General features: G+C 42.3%; 1 protein-coding gene across 1 annotated transcript in view; it reads left to right on the top strand.

The window, feature by feature from the left end:
• LOC139648960 (uncharacterized) overlaps positions 1-20,760 on the top strand; it is a 21,228-nt gene extending 468 nt beyond the window's left edge. Inside the window, exons 2-3 of the mRNA XM_071525236.1 lie at positions 10,160-18,361; positions 18,959-20,760. Of these exons, the coding sequence (XP_071381337.1) occupies positions 10,216-18,354 (8,139 nt within the window). The 5' untranslated portion in view covers positions 10,160-10,215 and the 3' untranslated portion in view covers positions 18,355-18,361; positions 18,959-20,760. The remainder of the gene's footprint in view (positions 1-10,159; positions 18,362-18,958) is intronic.
• Positions 20,761-22,062: the final 1,302 nt, after the last annotated feature.

Here is a 22,062-nt window from a genome sequence, read left to right as displayed (position 1 = left end):
ATCAGTTTGGACACCGGTCCTGTCAGCCAATCAGGACTGTGGTTTAGAGCCCCGCGGGATCCGACTGCGGGTCCCGGGATTTAATGCGGTTGAGAAGAAAATCAAAGCAGGTCATTACAAGACCAAAGCAAAACAAGGCAAGTCTGACATTTGGTCAAATTTCTCTGGGATCCTGTGGGAAGTCAGAAAGTAACGGGAGGAGAGCAAACACATTGTTGATGTTGTTATTTTCATAAGATTTGTTGACAGTAAGAAATGCATTAAAACACACCGGCTTTATCCTTTAACATTGGAACTGTTCATTTTCTAAGTCTAAGGTTTTCACATGCACTGCTTGAATCTTGCTATTTTAAGATGAGCAGGCAGCTCATAGATTATAGATTATATAGGCTATATATTGATATAGATTATGTTAGTGCCCCTATCTGTAGTGTTACCACTAAGCAATAATGACCAAGTGCTTTGCTTGTACTTGGCAATTCTTTCTACAGTACCTCTTGTGGTAGCTGTGCTGATCCACCCTGACTCATATGTGTGTGTGTGTGTGTGTGTGTGTGTGTGTGTGTGTGTGTGTGTGTCCTTGTGTATGTACGTACATCTCTGAGTGTGTTAGCATGTCCTTCTTTAAGAGTGTGTGTGATTATTGTGGTGATGTGTGCAGCAGTGACAGGAAGTGTGTTCTGTTCTCCTGGAGTTTCCACACTTAACCGCCCAAACTGGTTTTTCATACGGTATAATAAAATGCCACACACCTCTTCTCCCTCTCCTTACCAGCACCCAGTGCACCGTTATGGATTTGCACCTTACTCAGTTTACACACTAACCATTTAACAGTCAACACATCACATGATATTTCTGTTGGCTGGCAGTCTTTTGGGTCAGGGACGACATCCAGAGCCAAAAATGTATTGTGCTGAATTATCTTTCACACTCGGTGTCTTACCTGATGCTTCATATTACACTTAACTTGCTTGCGTTGCACCTTACCAATATTACCATGGACCCTTAATTTCCTTTTGCTAAGCCTGCTAAGTGCTATTTCTTCACAACTTTTGCCATAACAAAAAGTTAAGGAAAGTTGCTATTCTTCAATAAAGTCAGTCCTGAGTGGTTCGGATCCCTTAGGTCTGACTGTAGTTAAGCCTGAATAGATATAGATAGATAGATAGATAGATAGATAGATAGATAGATAGATAGATAGCCCTTTCCTCTTAATTAAGATTTTAGACACTGACAGATTTGATATCTTTCTTGTAGTTCAGTGCCCAGCACTTCACTCTAGAGGTGGTCAGACCAGACATGTCCAACATCTGTCTATAACCTCCTTTTATTTATACTCAATAGTTTTAGCTAGATATACTCTATCCCACAGTATTGTCGGTCCTGTTTAGTGCTAGAGCACAATACCTAGATCCTCATAATGTAAAACATTGGGCAAAAAGCCTCAAACCATTTTTTTTTCAGTTGAGAGAGAAATATTTCACAGTCCTGTTTTCTATCTTGATTTTACAAAGCTGGCTGGAATGAGATTCTGAAAACAGATAATGTTATATAACATAAAAATGTGCCCATAACTACACATAGTACTTTAAATGGGGTCTGACTAACACCAATATAACCTTTAATTTATACTCAATACTATTTGTTATATATCCCAGCATCCTGGTGGCCTTTTTTACTGCTAGATCCTGATAAAGTTTGATAACCTTCTTTTCCCAGTTCTTGAGATGTTGTTTGTAACACAAGTTCAACACAAGCTGAGCTGTGTAAGTGTGTGCATGGCATCTCGACAGCATTGGTGATTCAAACATGGAGGACAGGTTAAAGTAGAGTTATTGGTGAAGCAACACCTTATTAAAATATAAACTCATTCCCAACAAACAGCAAGTGAAGGTGATGAGACGCCACAGGAGCACATAAACAAAGAAGCTGTGGCATGGCAGTGTAAGTAGCTACTTACAGTGACAGCAGCTGTTTTCTCTCTTGCCTTCATGCCAGCAGCTGACTGGACAGATCAGATCAGATCAGGTCAGATCAGATCAGAAGTCAAGCATGTCTGAGAACAGGCCGTTCAGCCTGTCTAGGCTTGTCATGTACCTACAGAGCTGGATACTCTGTAGACCGTAAAAAACACGGTGCAACAAACCAGGACCATGTATGGACAGTTTTAACATTTTTAATCACAATACGCTGCTAACACAGCTGTCTGCTTACTTACTGAATCTATTAAACAACAACATACAGATTAGGCTACCATATCCAAAAGTGAAGTGTAACAACGCATTATGTGATAACACGACAAAATGTAATACATTTTCACTTCATTATGTAATAACACCCGCATTTTGTAATAATCTGCCGCATTTTGTAATACACAGCTTGAACGCAATATGTAATACATTTCCCAGCATTTTGTAAAAAATTACATATTGCGCTGCGTGTGTGTGTGTGTGTCTCCTGACATTTGTGTGTACCAGTACTTAGATGTTTGTGTCAGTATAACAGTGTCGTGCAGTTTGTCTCTATGAACCCTCCAGTACAGTTTCTATTAAGCTAAGGAATACAGTGACACTTAATGTAGTTTTGACCAATGAAGGATACTAATCTACTGAACTAACAGTATCTTTTTAAAATGAATTTTGAGTCAGTATGATTCATGCTAGAATGCATAAAATAAACATTGTTGTTATAGCGATTTTTATGAATGAAGACATCCATTTTGGTTGGTTATTACATAATGCACCATATTATTACATTTTCATCAAAAAAAAAGTGCAACTCCCATATTTTGTAATAACCACTGCAATATGTAATAATTTATTACAAAATGCGGGTAAATGTATTACATATTGCGTTCAGGCTGTGTATTACAAAATGCGGCAGATTATTACAAAATGCAGGTGTTATTACATAATGAAGTGAAAATTTATTACATTTTGTCGAGTTATTACATAATGCGGTGTTATTACATAATGTGTTGTTACATGAAGGTTTACTAAAATGAGCAAGCAAGCTTTCTAGCAAATGTTAGTTAACATGATCTCTCTTCTTCATTGACATTCCTGTGCTTTTATTCAATTTCTGTTCACCTTACTGTTTATAATATTAACTGCTCACCTCAAACAAGCGATCGGACAGACAGCTGTTAATGTTAGGTACGCTACATTTGAATAAAACAAATACGGTGCAACAAGTCAGGTAGTAGTTTGACAGCTACTCTAATCACAGTAGGCGACAACTGAAACGATTGGCTGTAGGCAGCTAATGTTAGCCAACTAACTCGTATAGCAACACAGCAGGAAGGGGCAAATGCAAGTCTGTATCGCTAGGCAAGAGAAAGTTTTAACATTCGTCCAGTCTCATAACATTAATCATAGCTAGCTAACAAAACCAGATGAATGTTAAATAAAAATATCTGAAATAATCTTAGCTTGCCAATTAATAATAGGTAGTTAAAATGATCTGGACAGGGGAAATTTAGCTGGCTAGATAACGTTAGGCAAAAAATTAGCTGACACTTTTCAGCTAACCCCTAATTGTATCACAAAATTAAACTGGTAATAATTTATTCTATAACCACCTTATGAAGATATAGACTGCCTTATCTCTCTGCAATTGAGTAAACAAGACATTACAGCCAATGAAAATTGTGACTGGCAGACAACAGAGCGGGAGGGTTGTCTCCCCCACCCCCCCACCCCCACCAATAAAAATCGGGTCCTACCAGGAGTCCTGGTAGCAACGAAAACAAAGCAAATTGTATATTTAAATTCAATTCTCCAGCCCGCCTTCCCCTGGCCAGTTTCTTGCAGGACAGGGAGGAACGGCACAGGAAACAGAGACAATATAACATTTAGGCTTCATGGGATGGGACAACACGGCCACCACCACGTTGTCTGTCCCCTAAATATGGCAAATGTCAAGGCTGTACGATTGAAGGAACAGAGGCAGAGCAACAAGGGAGACTGCACAGCAAAAACCAGACAAACAGCTTACCAACACAAGGCTTAACACTCCCACCCATAAAAGACGACACCCACCCATGATGACACCCACACTGTCACCACTTCAGGTGTGGGAGAAACTGTCGGCAACAATGTTCTTCAACTCACTGCTAGGTTTTCAGGCTTGACAAGAGGCTACTCCTTACACAGCATACCCTGCTCAACCAAACTGGCCACAACCTCAATCTTATGACCTGCAATGTCCAACGGTCGTGCTCAGTGAATCTACAAAGCTGCTCCAAAGTAGGACACCCAAACTACTGATAGTAATCCTAATGACACTTTGGCAAACACAAATACCAAAACTACAGTGCCATAGCAGCACCCAAAACGCTAAACAAAAGGCTGCACATAACCCAGTGCAACTCAAGGTAACACAGTGTTACCCAAACAAGATAACACTAGCACATGACCAAAATGCTACCAAACAAAGAGCAGGCAACTTGCACCAAGCCTTCAGATAACCACTTACCAACTCTAAGCCATCAACACTAGCAGTATTCAAAGCCATCAAGTCTCAAAAGTCTACCCAAGACAAAATTCCCCAATCCTCAACACTAGCCATACAGAGCCTATGTAGCCACAACAAGAAACCCAATAATCAAAAAGAGACCAAGACAAAGCTACAGTACACCCAGCAGACATGGTCCAGGCAGCCTAACACAAATGGAGCTTCCCCACTAGCTACCCACCCAGTTAACTAGCTAAACACGCCCCTATTCTTCATGTAACTACTTGTGGCGGGTATTTATGCATTATAGCCCGCTGGTGTGAGAAAGCAATCGGCAAGCCGACAACCCTCTCAAGACCAGGGATATGCTCCCCAGACAACTGCTCCTTCCACATTTTTCACAACACTACAAAAGGACACCAGCAAAACCCAAAGGGGAAACACTGCTATGCCTAACAGGGGAAATGAACAACAACGCTCCAAAATTAGCAGGCTACCCAAACCCGTCTACACACCGGCGATACAGCAACACTTACCCAGGTCCCCACCAACAAACATCTCCAGCACTGGCGGATGCCGGACATGGCTCTCTCCTCACCAACACCATAAAATAACTGAAACCCAACTATTGGCACATACAACTGATACCAGACATCCCAAAGAAAAAGCATCAACTTAACCAACGAAAAAAAAACAGTAGCGTACCACAAACCATACTACAAACTAAAACAATCAAAAAACCAAATACTCCGGCGTATAACTTAAACCATGCTACAACTGGGCCGACAAAGTTAAACAAAACAAACTGAGTACGAAACGGAGAGTACAAAAAAATCATGACAGCCTTAATCAAAAGCCTCTATATGTTACAACCTGGCTCGAGGAAGTAACAATGAGGGTGCCATACGCCAAAGTAAAATTTAAAACAATAATTTATTAAATAAACTAGGGGAAAATAACTAAATAACAACACTACATCAAACCAAAAGAAAAGAACAAAAGCGGTGTGGATAGGTGAGGAGTGAGAGAGAGACTGATGGTCGAAAGGCTTCTTAAGCCCGAGGAGTCCGCCGGGCCCAGATCCCCTCAGTCAGCCTCATGACCCCGCCCACCAGACCACAGACATACAGAGCCAGCAGAGCGGGAGGGTCCTCACAGAATGAAGAGAGTAGCTTTGGTGTCTGGGGCGAGCTGAATAGAAAAGTTGGTAACACTTTATATTACAGACCGCTAATTACGGTGTAACTAGTTTGTTATTATGGAGTACTAATAAAATAACAATGCTGTAGTTACAGGGTAACGACACAAGAAGTCTGGAAATTAAGGGGTAACAATTTTGTAATTATGACTTATAAGGTAGCTATGGTGACATGTCGGCTGTTCAAGGGGAAAATCATCTTAGGCAGAGGGCTCCTTAATGTTAAAAAACAGTACAGTACAACATACAGGACAGAGCAGTACAAGCAACAAGAGCAGTACTGACAACAGAGCAAAACAGACAAGAGCAAATAGAGACAACAAAAGCACTACAGACAGCAAGAGCAATACAGATAACAAGAGCATATTGACAACAGAACAATACAAACAACAAGACTAATACTAAAGTGCTTCTGTGTGCAATGCAGTGTGAGACTGTGGTCTACTGTGGTGACTGTCATTTCATCTCCTCCCTGAGTTTAGTGCTCTAATGGAGATGGGGATGAAGGATAGTTTGTATTGGTTGCGTCTGTGCCGTGGGACTCTGTACCAAGTCCTGATGGTAGGAGCTGGTACTCACCACGCAGGATGTGTGATGGATCGGAGGCTATCTTCAGAGCTAGTCTGATTACAGACTGCTCATATGTTGCTTGGAGGGAGGGGTACTGACGGACGCCTATGGTTTTCATGGCCACATTCACTAGGCGATTGACTATGGCCCTAAGATGTGTAGAAAAACTACCAAACCAGGCACAAATTCCAAACCTGATAACACTTTCAATGACAGAGCGGTAGAAGATAAGCATGATGCTTTGTCTGACACCAAAGAGTCTCAACCTACGGAGAAAGTGCATTCTCTGCTGGACTCTGGAGCAGATGTAGTCTACATGAACATTCCAAGTTAATGAGGAGTCAATAAAGACAAGTACTTGTAGGAGGTGACCTGACTAATACTAGCGTGAATCAGTGAATCACCAATCTCTGAACCCATCGTCTATCCGTCTGACGACGATTAGACTCTGGGGGCGTCGGCCAATATTTGGGGGTTTCCGGTGCAGCCGGCGGACATCCGGGCCAAGACTTCCTCTTCCTGAGCCGGTCATTGTTTACAGTCCGATTAACGACTTGAGACGCGAGAATGGAGTCGGAGTTGAGAGACGACGTCTACGACCGGATTGTTTCACAAGTTTTTTAGGTCCAGACGACATTTCGGCTAAACTCTATAAACAGATATCTGCATATGAGACGTATGTGATGCCACTGACAGCGGCGTCACATTCTCTTTTTTCACCGCATGGACTTGATAGTTTTAACCACAACATTTGCGCCGAAGACCGCAGAACTGGTAGAAACAACCGCAATGTTGAGGAAACAGACTGGATAGGAAAACTGAGAATGTCTCACAACACTTACCTCCATCTCTTTCAAATTAACAATGGTAATGTTACGTAACGTAACGAGTGTTTCACCTTACGGCCCATAAAAAGTCTGGTTCTGCTACACCCTACTCGGATTCAGTGTCAATACCTGATTTTTTCAGGTAGTGAGTTCGATTGTAGAATGCGGTTGTCACTCTCCTTAATAACTGAACTGTCAACCGAACTGACAACCCTATTTAGTTGCAGTATGTACCCATTTCTGGAGTTGGGGGGGTCTAAAGAGGCTATTGACTGAACAACGTCATGTTAATCTGCACAAGCTATTCTGCTCCTTGATTTTGATGTTGCCACCCAAGTTTAACCAATCCTGACAAGTCCCACTTGCACACTGACTCCATTTTGCCAATGTTCAAAATAGAAATGGGAGAAGTATAGGGAGGAACAGGGACAGATCAGAGGGGCTTCTGGTGTTAACTGGACATATAAAGGGCGGAGCGGCTGGCGGCCAGCCACTTAGGCAACTTAAAGGTCCCATATCATGGAAAACAGGACTCCCCTTGCCTCTTTGATGATAAAGGAGTTGGATGGTCTATATAAACATGGTGAAAGTATCAAAACGCACGGTCGCCAACTAAATCCACACAATCCATATTAGTGCAGCGAGCCTCTAAACGAGCCGTTTGGACTTCCGTAACTTTGTGGCGTCACAAAGGTTCGCTCATTATCATTTTTGTAAGAAATAATAGACTAACAAAGTGTTTTTTTCAAAGCGGTTGAACAGTTGTCATCGTTTATTACCGGAGAGTTTTCCCTACCTGTAGCCGCCGGGTCGCGGCGTCTCACGTTTCACTCTGGAAACGGTTAGCCGATCGGAACGGAGGGGTCGTTAATATTAATGAGCCTTAAAGACACAGAGACAGAAACGGCCTGTTCTTGGTAAGGCTCAGAGAGATGCTGGAAAATGAACGTGGAGAAATGGATTGAGAGAGTTTTTGGTTCATGACACCACACACACAGCTTCGAATGGACCTCAAGACACAAAAAAAACCTCTGGACAGTGGAGAATATGGGACCTTTAACTGTCACCAAAAATCCAAAAGAAAAATTTCCATCATCGTCTGTATCACAGTGAAGTGTTTTTAAACCTTTACATAATTTATCACTTTCATTTTTTTGTGAAAAGCAGTCATGTATATTTTTCTCGCCCTTTTTGAAAAACGTTGAAACCTACACCGACTGGCTAGTATCTCTCAACCTATTATGCCAAATCACATTATATGTAAGCATGTTAAATCGTGTTGTATCTTGAATACCTTCAAGTTGCAATTTATGCTACCGACTGTTTCTATAACAGCAGGCATATTATGATGGAGCACTGTAGGGTTAGTGGGAGTTAAAGGTGTGGGGAAAGAGTGACAGAGCTGTCAAACCCCACTCACACACACGCGGTAACAACATTCACTGCGGTTATTATCCTTAAAATTATCAGTAAACCCAAATTTCATAATCATGACAGCCTTAATCAATAGCCTATTTAGGCCTATAATTGTATAACATGTTGTTGTTAATATGTAACTACTTAAATTTATTTTGCATGAAGAATAAAGTATTCTAAGTAGAAACCTCTTCAGTGTATACACCTTCAGATGTAGATTTTTAGCTGCGACCAGCAGCTCTATAGCTCGCTCTGTTGGTTGGTCGGTTGGTTGGTTGGTCCACAAAAATTTCCCCACACGTGTATGCATGTGCGTATGTGGTCGTAGCTATTGCGAATTCACGCTTGTTCAGATGTAGATTTTGATTGCACAGAAGAAATTCAACTATGAAAAAAACATGAATGCCGAAATGTTTGTGGAAACATTCCTAGACACGCATGTTTCATGAATGAGGCCCTGCTCCTGCCAGAATATGATCATATCATAAATGATATTAAAGGAATAGTTCACCCAAAAATGAAAATTCAGTCATTATCTACTCACCCCCATGCCGATGGAAAGTCGGGTGAAGTTTCTTAGTCCACAAACAGTCCTGGAGCTTCACATCAAAACAGCGTTGCAGCATTCTCCTAAACAACCGAAGTTGCTGGGGACTTGTCTTAAAACGTATTAAAAAAAACAACCGAAAAACAAACATAAAATGGCTCCATACAGCTCGTCCGGTGTAATCCAAGTCTCCGGAAGCCCCGAGATCCCAAGCTGACTTGAAAAGACGTCATTGGCGCTATTGAAAGAAGCTACAGTTAGGTAACAGATCAAAGACCGAAAATGTAACGTTAGATCCAACAGAGTCACTTCAGCAGAGCTCTCTCTGTTGTGTGTGACGCTAGCTTCCGGGTAGCAGTGTAAACACGGAGGTACGGAGAGATCGCGAGTTCTCGTTGATCTCGTCTAGCGGAGCATGTCCGCTCCTTCCAGCTCGTGCTCCACTTCAGACGAGGTTCAGGCTAACGTGAACATGGCTTTGAGCTCAGCGGCTACAGTGAAGATTTCAGCTAAAAAAAGGGTGTAAATTACATCTTTTCAAGTCAGCTTGGGATCTCGGGGCTTCCGGAGACTTGGATTACGCCGGACGAGCTGTATGGAGCCATTTTACGTTTTTTTTTTTTTCTGTTGTTTTTATACGTTTTAAAACAAGTCCCCAGCAACTACGGTTCTTTAGGAGAATACTGCAACACTGTTTTCCAGGACTGTTTTGTGGACTAAGAAACTTCACCTGACTTTCCATCGGCATGGGGGTGAGTAGATAATGACTGAATTTTCATTTTTGGGTGAACTATTCCTTTAAAGATAATAAGTCCCATGTCATCCATAGTATTGACTCTTTTCATATTTTGGTGACTATATATTTTGAATTCTATATTTTAAAATACTGTAGAACCTCAGAGAGATGCATTTCAGGACCAGGGCGTTTCATAACACTGAAAGTAATGTAATTTTGAAAACAATGTCAAAATCTAAAATTTAAAGAAATGCAATCTGTTATTGATTGAAATTGTTACTTACATAACTGTTGTCTTATTTTTTAGTTGACTACTCTGTTTTTCTAGCAACCAACAATCAAAACAGCAGCAGGAGTTCCTGTTATAAGTTAACATAAAGTCATTGCAATGTATACTTTTTATCTTTCAGGAAAACACAGGTTGCGCATGAAAATCTCCACTTAGCTGCTGAAGAATTCTTCAAAAATGGGGAACAAAGTACCATCAGAAAGTAACATGGGCAACAACCTGAGATGCTGCAAGTGTAATGAAGTCCTGCCTCCATGCAAGTCCTTCTCAGATTTATACCAAAGTACTGTTCATGGGCGGCATGTACATGTGTTCAATGGAGGTGAATACTACAGACCAGTTGGCCACAATAATTTGTACGAGTGTGACTATTGCTTTAATAAACCAATAAGGGATCAAGAGAATATGAGGAGAGAGGAGGAGAGGAGAAGAGAAGAGGAGAGACGGAGGAGAGAGGAGGAGAGGAGAAGAGAAGAGGAGAGACGGAGAGAGGAGGAGAGGAGAAGAGAAGAGGAGAGACGGAGGAGAGAAGAGGAGAGGAGAAGAGAAGAGGAGAGACAGAGGAGAGAGGAGGAGAGGAGAAGAGAAGAGGAGAGACAGAGGAGAGAGGAGGAGAGGAGAAGAGAAGAGGAAAGACAGAGGAGAGAGGAGGAGAGGAGAAGAGAAGAGGAGCGAAAGATGAAAGAAGAACAGCAAAGGGCAAGAGAGGCTGAAGAGAAGAAGAGACAAGAAGAACTGAATCAAAGACTACAAGAGTCACTCCAACAAGCCAAAGAGCAGAAAGAGAAACAACTGAGCGACATTTCAGAGGAATGTGAGTCCAAGCAAGAAGTTCTAATAAGCCATCTGGATGAGTTTGAGGCAAACTATGAATCAGACAGTGACAGTGATGAGCTTCTAGAAATCCTCTCATCAAAATGCAGCATCCCACTTCCAAAGCTCAGTCTCACTCAGCTGACAGCTGATCAGCTGGGGAACATCCTGTCGGCCCTGGACAAACTTCTGTTTGATGAATGGATCGGTGCTCTTCCATCCTTCAGCACTCTGCAGCACACTCAAGTGTTCATCACAGAGCTGTGTGCTCTGTCTCTGGAGAGATCTGAGGGAGTTTCCCTGCAAAGCATCTCCAATCATGTGCAGTCCCTGGTGGGGTCCATCAGCCAATCAGCATGTAATGTTTGTGAGAGTTTCCTGCTGACTCAAGCCCTGTATCTGAACCTTGTGAAGTTTTTCAATGACTATGGAAGCTCTGACACTGATGCTGCCCTCATAGCCAAAAACTGGGCTGAGGATGAGCTTTCCACTGAGGATCTCTTTCTGATAGAATTCCTCGGCAACCTCATACCATCACTGCAGAACACAGTTGAGAGAGCCTCTGTGTTCATTTTAAAGATGGAAATCCAGTGCTTGAAGCTTCTCTTATCCGCACTCACACATCTAAATGGCAAGGAAACCCACTCAGAATCCACTGAAATGCTCCTCAGACTTGTGCAAACAAACCAATGGACCCCAACAGAGGCAGTGGCTCTGCTCAAAGCGCTGTCACTGAAATATAAAGAGGATGCTCCAATAACTGAAGTGCTTACGTTGGTACAAGTGTATGACATGTCACCAGAGTGGACGGATGACTCCGGACGCTCTCTCATCCAGGCTCTTGACTTCGCTGGCCCTGACAGATTCCAACAGGATTTCCAAACGTCTCTCAGAAAGCAAGATGAGAGCAGTCTAGTTGCAGCTCTAGCTGAATTAAAAATGTTCAGGAAATTGGATGATTGTGTGATTGATATGATAAAAAACATTACCACTGGCGTCCTGCAATATTCAGAAAATGCCCCAAAAGATGCACCATTTATGAAAGATTCCTTTAAAGGTGTAAACTTGGATGCAGATGACATCCAGAAGTCTCTGTCTCAGGTCTGCAAAGCGGTTTTCGACACAAAAGGCTGGTGGCCCACAGTGAAGCAGATGCTGAGGTGGTGTGCGTTGGTGCTGACTGAGAAGAGTGGAGGGCTAGAACTGTTTGGTGTGGAAGAGGACCCATGTGTCACAGCCATGTTTGCAGCCACACAAGTCTGCATGGGAAACCAACTGGACATTGTGCTAAGCTCTGAAGCTCGCTCAGAGGAGCAAACTAAGGAGTGGTCTGACTTCTACAAGCACCTTGGAATTTCTGTCAACACAAACATGAAGAAGACTAATGCATTACACAGGGACGTCTATAAAGCAGACATTGTGTTTGGCACCATGGACGACTTTGTCTCTGATTACTTTCAATACGGCTTAGAGGTGATGGAAACAGGAAACCCTCAGCCGAGTCGTGGACTTCTCATTGAAGAAAGAAGTCTCAGTGCTTCCCATAATCTGGAACTTTCAAGGCTCAAGGACAATGATGGCCTGGTGTTTGCTGCAGAGATCCTGCAAAGCCTCATGGGTAAATTTCACAGTGAGGATATGGAACTGAGACAGGGATTTATTAAGTCTCTTTTTCAGGTGCTCCACACCAACATGAAGAATGACGCAAACACTGGCAATAAATTTGTCACCAGCTCACAGAAAATTCATGGAAAGGGATTTCCTTCTAATGAGGTCTTTGTTCTGACCTTTCTTGAGAATCTGCTGAGAGTGGTTACTAGAGAAACAGACGCTGAGAAAAACAGGGCATCTCCTGCAGGCAAATGGTGTTTGGAGATTTTATTTGCCTGTGCAGTGCAATTCCAAGCATCAACTACTACAAAAGAAGTCTTCCAGATGGTTTCAAGTCTTGAGCAAAAACTTTGGTCACCAGTAGAGGCCTTAGACCTCCTTGGAGCATTAACTGACCATCATCTCGATGAAGGCTGTATTTCCATCATGAAGATTTTACATTTGATGGCAACATATCAGGTTTCTTCCAAGTGGACAGATGAGAACAACCAGTCTCTCCTTCAGCTCTTAGATTCATCTGGAACTGAGAATCTGATCCAGCATTTAGAAAAGAGCCTCAAAGCTGAGAAAGTAAAAAACATTGACACTCTTTTTGATGAAATAAGGCAGATGAAAGACATTGATGAACCAACACTGAGCAAATCATACTGTGTAGTAAATCATGTCACAAACCTGATTAAAACAGGTGAAATTAAAAACCACGCAGATGTAAAGCGAGCCAGGAATCTGAGTCACAGCACAGACACAGAAGACCTTCAGGAGATCCTGGCAGTCTTATGCAACGCTGTACATCTGCACAAGGCTGAAAGGAAGTGGTGGCCCAGAGCCACTCAAATGATAAGCTGGTGCCTCTTGGCCTTGTCTGACACTGGAAAACTGCTGGAGATGGGCACTGGAGAAGGGAAATCTTGTGTCATAGCAATGTTTGCAGTGCTGCGTGTGCTTAGGGGTGAAAAAGTAGATGTGGTGTCCAGCTCTTCTGTGTTATGTCAAAGAGATGCAGAAGAATGGACCAACTTCTACTTGTACTTTGACATCACAGCTGACACAAACACAAATAAAACCAAAGATGAAGATCGAAAAGAATGCTACCAGAAGGATGTGGTCTACGGAACTATCGAAGCCTTCGCTGCAGATCACCTGCGCCAGATATTTGAGATGAAGGATGTGAGGCCTGATCGCAGCTATCAGTGCATCATCATCGATGAAGTGGACTCATTGCTGCTGGACCAGGGAGTGCAGCTGACCTACCTGTCCAGCCCCATGGTCTCCATGCAGCACCTGAACATTATTCTGACCATGATCTGGGGCCAGGTAAGCCAGTACGGCTTCCTGTCTACAGGACAGCAGACATTTGTACAGGGTCCCCCTGTTTCATTCTTCAAGGCCATATTTGACTCAATTGACACAGAGGAAGCTGAAATTCAAGACCCAATGGACATTTTACACATTGCTGAAGAATCCAACATTGTGCCAAAAGGATTTACAGAGGATTTCTGTAGAAGTAAAAAAGATGAACTTTTTACAAAACTGAAAACTGTGAGTCAGGATGCTGTGGTGGATTTTTTCCATGAAATTGAGGACTATGTCCCCTATGGTTTCACTGTTTACACTTTAGATGACAACGGATTGCTCTGTCTTAGAAAGCCCAGCCCATACAGCAACCAGGACATTCCAGACCTTACATTCCTTGTTTTGGAAGAAGGCTTGTGTTGTCCTCTCTATGATTCAGAGGAAATTCTCATCAAGCCCATTGCAGAATTAATATCAGCAAAGATTCAGTACACCCCATGTACAAACAATAAAGACAAAATCAGCATCCCAGGATTCCTGAGAAGTCTGATAGAGAAGAAAGTGTCAGTGTGGGTCCAGAATGCATTTCTGGCAATGAGACTGAAGCAAGGACGGGAATATGTTGTAGAAAATGACAGTGTCTGTCCGGTGGACTTCAGATCCACTGGAATCATAGAACTGAACAAGAAATGGGGTGATGGTCTGCAGCAGTTTGTTGAGATTAAACACCAAATCAAACTGAGCACAGTTTCAACAGTGACAAACTACGTTTCTAACATCTCCTTTTTTGAAAAGTACCATGGGAAAATATATGGAACAACGGGGACACTTGGAAGCAAAACAGACATTCTATTTTTGCAGGACCTATATCCAAATCTCTCTGCCTGCAAAATGCCAACATTCAACAGGAGGAAGTTATTTGAGGTCAAAGGTACTCTGAAGACTTCAGTTGAAGAGTGGAAATCTGAAATCAAACGTGTGGTTATGGCTCAAATTTCCCCAAGTTCATACAGAAATGGAAGAGCAGCCTTGGTGATCTGTGAGACTATCAACGAAGCCAAAGATATCTACGAAGAGCTGAAAAGCAGCATCCCAGGTGAAATCATTCTCTACTGCCGCAGTGACAAAGACAGTTTAAGCAAAATAGATAAGAAGCTGCTTCCTGGTGATGTCATTGTTGCCACAAACCTTGCCGGGCGTGGCACAGACATAAAAGTTTCCAAAGAGGTGAACAACAATGGAGGATTATTTGTGATCCTCTCCTTCCTTTCTGAGAACACAAGAGTGGAACTCCAGGCTTTTGGCCGAACCGCACGCAAAGGTAAACCTGGATCTGCTCAGGTAATCATGTCCACCGATCATCTGCAGCAGTCCATCGGGGCAGTATCTTCTCTGGAGGAAGCTAAGAACAGAAGGGATAGACTTGCAGCAGAAAATATAAATCACATGATGAACGACATCGCTGAGTTGAAACTGCGGGAGGATCTGTTTTCAGAGTACTGCAAAACTCTTCAAGAAATCCACAGGAACACAGATGAAGTTGAAAGAAGAGCTGTTGTTTCCATCATGAATGAATTCTGGGGAATATGGCTGCAAACTAAATCAGAAGAAATTGACCAGTTGAAAAGAAATGAATTGCAAAAGAGCCTGAAAGCTGATTTGTCTCTGGCAAAAAGTCAGTCTCAAAGTCAGACTTCACCTTGCTCCAGCATTTATCACTACATCAAGTTTGGGAATATCGCACTGAGTGAAAAACAATGGGACATCAGCAGCAGGCTATTTGAAAAAGCCATGAAACAAGATGAAAGTTGGGCAGCCATAGCTTTTTACAATCATGCGTACTGCAGTATAAAGCAGCAGAAGGCAGATTACCTCACTAAGGCCAGAGATGATCTAAAGAAGGCACAGGAGTCTCTGAAATACCTCAGTGAGGAAGCCATGGTCTGTCTGCAGTTTGTAAAAATGTCCTCTCCAGACTCAGCCAACAGCAACCTAACCAGCCTTGAAAAACAGTTCACAACCAAGTGCAACATGTTAAGTTACTTTGATAAAAACATCGGTGAGGCCATCAAAAAGCTGGAGGAAATAAAAGAAAGAGGGAGGGATGCAATGGCCAATAAATCACCAATTTTCTCCCTGGTGTCGAGTGCTGATGAAGATCTCCAAGTGGAAGCCTACAATCTCTACAGTCGAGGTCTGAAATATGTCTTTGCTGTGGAAGAACAGCCTCGTTTCCCATGGGAAGCTCTGCTGGTGTTCTGTCTCGGAGTTTTACAGATTATTGGAGGAGCATTGCTCACTGCATTTACATTTGGTACATTAGCTCAAGTCGGCATGGGGCTCATCACCGAAGGAATATCAGACTGCATCTCCGGCATAGAGTCCATGGTGACAGGAGAATTCAGCTGGAAATCATGGGCTATAGAAAAAGCCATTTCTATTGGTATATCTCTCATTGGGTTTGGAGTTGGAAAACTGGTTTCAAAAGGCTTCAAAGCTTCTAAAATGGCAATTAAGGGATTTGGCAAACAGCTGAAGTCGATGCCAAAGTTTCTGTCCAGACAGGCTAAAGATGGTTTAAGTGTTGTCACAAAGACAAATATGAAGAATGCAGTAAAACATACTGCTAAAAAAATGGTAGAGGAAATCATTACCTATGGATTTGGAAAGGCAGAAAAGGAAATACTGACACAAATACTAAAGAGCATCGAAAATGAGGTAAAAAAGGGAATTGTTGATGATGTGAAATCCAACATGGAAAAAGAGCCCTTGGCTGCATTAGTAGACTCCATTATACTTTCACACCTTGAGGACAAACAACAATTTTCTGATCTCCTGCAGGATGAGAACAGAAAGAGTGAACTGCTGGCCATTTTCAGAGAGTTCAGCAACACTGCAGCACAGCCTTTCTATGCGGATCTCAGCTGGCAGAAAAAGCTTAACTCATCCTTCTCCACAGTGATTAACAAAGCTAAAGCAGGGGCCAAAGGAAAAACTAATGTAATTCTGACAGCCATCCAAGCCGTCCACATGGGGGCACTGGCAGCAGACGCCATCAGTGCAGTGCTCAGCCTCTCCAGCAAGTTTTTCTCAAACCTTCATGAAGAGCTGAATACATTTAAAAAAGAAAAAGGGTTTTCAGAGAAAGTGAAGGTAAATGAGCTGTCTGCTTCAGACACTGAGATGCTGAAAGAACTCAAGCAGGATTTAGCTGACACCATCAGTGCTTTATTGGCCAAAGCTTTGGTAGAAGTGTTCCACCAGAAGTTCTCCAGTCACTTTGTTTCTCGTGTCCAAGGTCAAGTAAATGGCATCATTGGCCGTTATGTGAGAACTGGCTTAAAGAGTAACAGAACAGAGGAAAAACTCAGAGCTGGACAGAACAACAGATACATTGCATACATGCCCGGAGACCCGAATTCTAAACATAAACTTGCAGGAGAGGCAGGTAAACACTCTCAGTCACATGCTGAAAAGATCAGGAACTCAACAACGGCGGGTACCATTCTCGATATCAGAGTCCTGTCAGAAACCACTGGCACTAAGGTTGTCATCCTAACAGAGGACAGCCAGGGCAAACTTACCAAAATGCAGGAGCTGAACCCAGGCACTAAACCTGCCAGTCAAACTGTGACACTGATCTACAGACCAAAGAGTGCCCAATACCCAGATGGCCATTACGATGTGCACATCAATAACCAGACAGTGAGCGTAGCCGGCGAAGACAAGAGCTGCCTGTTTCACGCTTTGGCACGAGGCATGAAACCAGAGGCCAGTGAAGAAGAGATCGCTTTGGAAGCAGGCCGCCTCCGATCTGTGGAGGCCGACACTCTCCTCAGACACCCGGGCCAATGGGAGCCTTTCGTCAAGCGCAAAGTGTGGACTGAAGCTATCAGAGGAGGAGACTGGTATATGGCAGAGGGAGCTGGACCAAAAAAGATCATAAAAGAAAACAAAACGGTGCTTAAGAAAGAGGTTGGAAAAATAGAACGCTATGCAGATTGGATAAAATATAGAGTTAAAAATCCAGGAATTGGGAAATTCGTCAATGCAGATCACCAACCACCAGTGAGTAGTATATTGGAAGCTAGAAAATTGAACCAGAATGGCAAATTAGCTGCAGCCATGCTTGAAGTGGCAACAAAGTCATCTCCTCTGGATACCAACCTGATTCCTAATGTGCACAAATATCATGGCCGTGAACTTCCAACTGTTTATGTGCCACAAGAGGTACATCGAGAGTTTCCCAGTACAAAATCAAAAGCGTTCAGATCAAGCTTGGCTACTGCCATAAGCAAGGATGATGTTGTGGGCACATTCAAACTGACAATCCTTGGAGCAATGGTCAGATTCAAGTTGGATAGCACCAAGAACTTCAAGGACTTTCAGAACAGCCAGAAGAGTAAAACCAGGCTTAACGTTTTTGAAAAAAGTTTTCAGCAACACTGTACAAAGATGGTAGACCAATGGTCTGACTTGCTCGAAGGCAAGGGTGTCATGACAACGACAGATGTTGACACCATTAATGCATGGATCACAAACCAGGGCTACAAGGATCAAAACGATCCATATAGGAACCAAGTCTCCAACATCCTATAATGAAAAGGTAACATCACATTTAAATTGATACTAAAATAAAGCACATATACAGCATTCATATATGAGTGTTTATAGTATAAAAATATTGAATAAAGGGTAGGTGGTACTTGGATTAGAGACACGTTCATAGTGCAGCTCTATGGCAGGAGGCCCAAACTGGTGAAGCAACAACTGGCTCAGCCTCACCAGGGAAAACAGAGGATGAGCTGATTGAAGTCATCGGTCTCATAACGCTCTGGCCTCTCTTGGTTGACCGGCACCTGCAGTTTATGAACTGAACACATGTTGACTTCTCTTTCCTCTAACAGCATAGGCAATATGTGATTGCTGCCTTATTGGCACTGTCCAAAATAGCAAAGACTTGTTCTGTGAATGGGAGGAGTTGTGTGCAGCCACTTCCTCCTGAGTCTGTAGGAGAGGTTTGTGGTGGGTGGGGTTAATCATGTAGTTTAATTCAAGAAGGAAGAGGTAAAAATTATAGAATATTTATATTCACTAAAAAGATACACATCCAATTAAGAGAACGCTCTTACATTGTATGCTTTGCATTATGATTAGCAGATGATCTGAGTGAAAAATGTGTCTATTTGTGTTTTATTTGCAGTGGAGTGTGGCCACCTGAGAATATGATTGGTGAAGAAGTACAATGAAGACTACAGAGATCTTCCACCTCCCTGGTCATCTAGACGCCTGTCTGGATATGTATGAGGAGGATTGTTTTTATCTTTTGGTTTAATTCAGAATAACTTCATTTTACTATCCAGATCCAAGATCGGTGTGATGGTGACTTTCTGCTCATTGCCGATCCTCTGGTTGATGAGTGTTTTCTAACTGTCAGCTGAAATGAGAAGTGAAGTCCCTTATGACATCACAAAGTCCCTTATGACATCACACAGTGTCGCTCTTACACCTCCCCCCTTTGACTTGTGGTTGTCTGGTCCTGACAGTCTGAAGGTCGTCCACCCTCTTATCATTCTGTGGCCCTAGATGAGATGATTAATGTCATGTTTGAACTTTAATCTAATAAGTTTCAAACTTTTGGCTTCACTGATCAGATAAGGTACTGAAGTTGTTCCCTTCCCTCTGGGTGTTTTGGTCACAATCTCTGGGTCACACAGACGACCTGACAGAGGATTGTTTGGCCGGAGTTACACAGTGCAACTACGCTGCAACTTTCTCACACAACTTGGTTGTATGCAACTGAGTTTCATCAAAGTTGCAGTGATTCATGTGACGACAATCCATTTATTGTCATTTTCTTGCATGTGCTGGACAGATTCTCTATTTTTATTGTTTTTTAATAAGAGATTTCTCCTTCATACACAACCTATTCTGAGCATGGTATCCTTATGCACCAGCATCCATTAATGTTAGAAATAAAAAAGCCCTTTTACTCCCAGACAAGCCTTTTAAACTCTTCAGACTCTACTGAAATATATTTCCATGGACATAAAATCCACTGGTGATAAGCCGTTGTCGAGTTAAAATCAATCAGCTGAAATCGGTAGAAATGATACCACATCAACGGTAGTTTGCCTAGCTCACGTTTGTTGACATGGCTCAGCTGTTTGATGTCATCCTCTGACACTTTATAAGCGTTTTGATTGGCAGTTGCGTGAAACTAGTTCCACAAAGTTGAGAGTTTTGCAACTGTTGCGGCTGAGTTTCAGACAAGTTTCAAGTGCGTTGCAGAGGCCTTTAGACCATGCAACTCAACTGCAACTTAGTTTCACCTGAGTTTCAACCAACTAAAGTTGCGTGTAAGTTTCACCGTGTAAAGCCAGCCTAACCCTAACCCGGCAAAACCCTCTAACCCAACCAGGTTGTGTGAGAAAGTTTCACCGTGTAACGCCAGCCTTAGTTCTTTACAGGACTAAAGGGAGGGAAAAGGGGTAGCTATTGATTAATATGAAGGTAGTTATTGATTAAATCTGAGTCTTAGTTTGGATATAAAGGTAATTTTTGATTAAATTCTAGTTTAAATATTGTTTAAATTCCAAGTTTAAGTTTCATCTTTTCAAGTTTTAATTTTATCTTTTTGATTGTAATCATGGGGTTTAAGTTTAAAATAGTTTTAGTTTAACTTTAAAAATCTGTTTAGTCATACTGAATTACTGAGTTTGTAGTGTGTTTAGTTCGACCTACATTCTCTGTAAAGTCCTCTGAGACATGCTCCTGACAAAGGGCTATGTAAATTAACTTGACTTGACGGGATAATTTCTCTATTTCTTTGATTCTCTCTTCTCATGTAATAGTCATGTGTTGCAATACAATGATTACTGAGTGTGGACATACTGTCTGTAATTATGCAACTGACTATACTAGTCTCTCTCAGTGCAGAGAGACTAGCCTCACTGACTGTTCATGTTGTTTTTTCCAATGATGCATCATTAAACGTCTACTAATTGATCAGATCGTCTCCTGTCTGTTTCTGTGTTGTGAAATCAATATCACCAAACAACAACGTTAACGCTGCATAAGCGATCAATTCTATTTTCTGGCACAATAGTTTTAATGTGTTAAAGAGTTGATGGAACAACTTCAGCAATGACAACATCAACTGAAACAAAGAAATGTTTCTTCCGATTTTATTTTGTAGAAACGAGTAACAAAGATGCTTAGGGGAAATGAATCAGAGGAAAAGTATACATTTTATTTAGGAAATGTAGTGGAGTAAAAGTGGAAGTTGACAGAAATATAAATACTCAAGTAAAGTACAGATACTCCCAAAAAATACTTAACTACTGTAACAAAGTATTATTACTTTGTTACATTACACCACTGAGAATAAAATATGGAGGGTCATTTTCCTGAGGGTCTGAATGCTCGACCTTAACTCGAGTCGATGCTGCTATGCTAACATGCGCATCGTCGTCGGGACCCCGGCCAAAATCTCGGCTGGATCATCGGGAACAAATCGGCGCCCGGCTAGCGGCACCGGCCGGAACCGTGGCCCCGGGAAACTTCGGGAAGGTTGGCAGTAAGCCCTCGGTGTGATGAAACCTCTATGCTTGTTTGTGTCTCTCTCTCCCCCGACAGAACAGAGGGGCTTCAGGTGGACTGAGCTCGCGCATATGCATCGACATAAACGGCGATATGATATAATCGTATAGATTCTACTTTAGCTTCAGCTTACATGCATGATATTATTCAGCCTGCTGACTGTGTGGGAGAAACGCTCCTGATCTCAGAGGAGAAACTAGACGGCGGAGAAAACAAAACTTAAATTTCTGGCTCTGTGACGCTATGATGTGACACGGCTGACCAATGGTGTGACTTCATCACTCAGTCAGTCAGTCAGTCAGTCAGTGACAGACATTCACGTTTGTAGGGCCCCGCTGTTGAGGTCCAGCCAAAAAATAGCTCACTGGGGTTATACCTCTGACTTTAAGCAACAATTTGCCAACGTTAATGTTACAATGCTTAGCTAGCATGCTAATGTAGCAGGGATGGACTGTACTGTGCCTAGCATGCACTATCCCTGGATACTAAGTCTGTGTTGTGACACTGGACCACTGCTCTCTAGCCAGCTGGTGGGGTCTATTCTCTCTCAGCAGGCTGAATGAATTAAATAAGAAAACAGCAAGCTTGTAAGGTTCGGGTTTCATGCACACCTCTCTCATCAAAGCTCCCAGCAGACTGAGATTATACATGCTAATGTGCAGTAAGGTTACATACATATATATATATATATAGATAGATATATAG

This window comes from Centroberyx affinis, unplaced genomic scaffold (genome assembly GCF_046629955.1).
Source record: "Centroberyx affinis isolate AG114_WGS23_722 - 3 ecotype Tasmania unplaced genomic scaffold, CSIRO-AGI_Caff_v1 ptg001276l_1, whole genome shotgun sequence".
Classification (NCBI taxonomy): domain Eukaryota; kingdom Metazoa; phylum Chordata; class Actinopteri; order Beryciformes; family Berycidae; genus Centroberyx; species Centroberyx affinis.
This window is presented reverse-complemented; position numbering and strand designations above follow the sequence as displayed.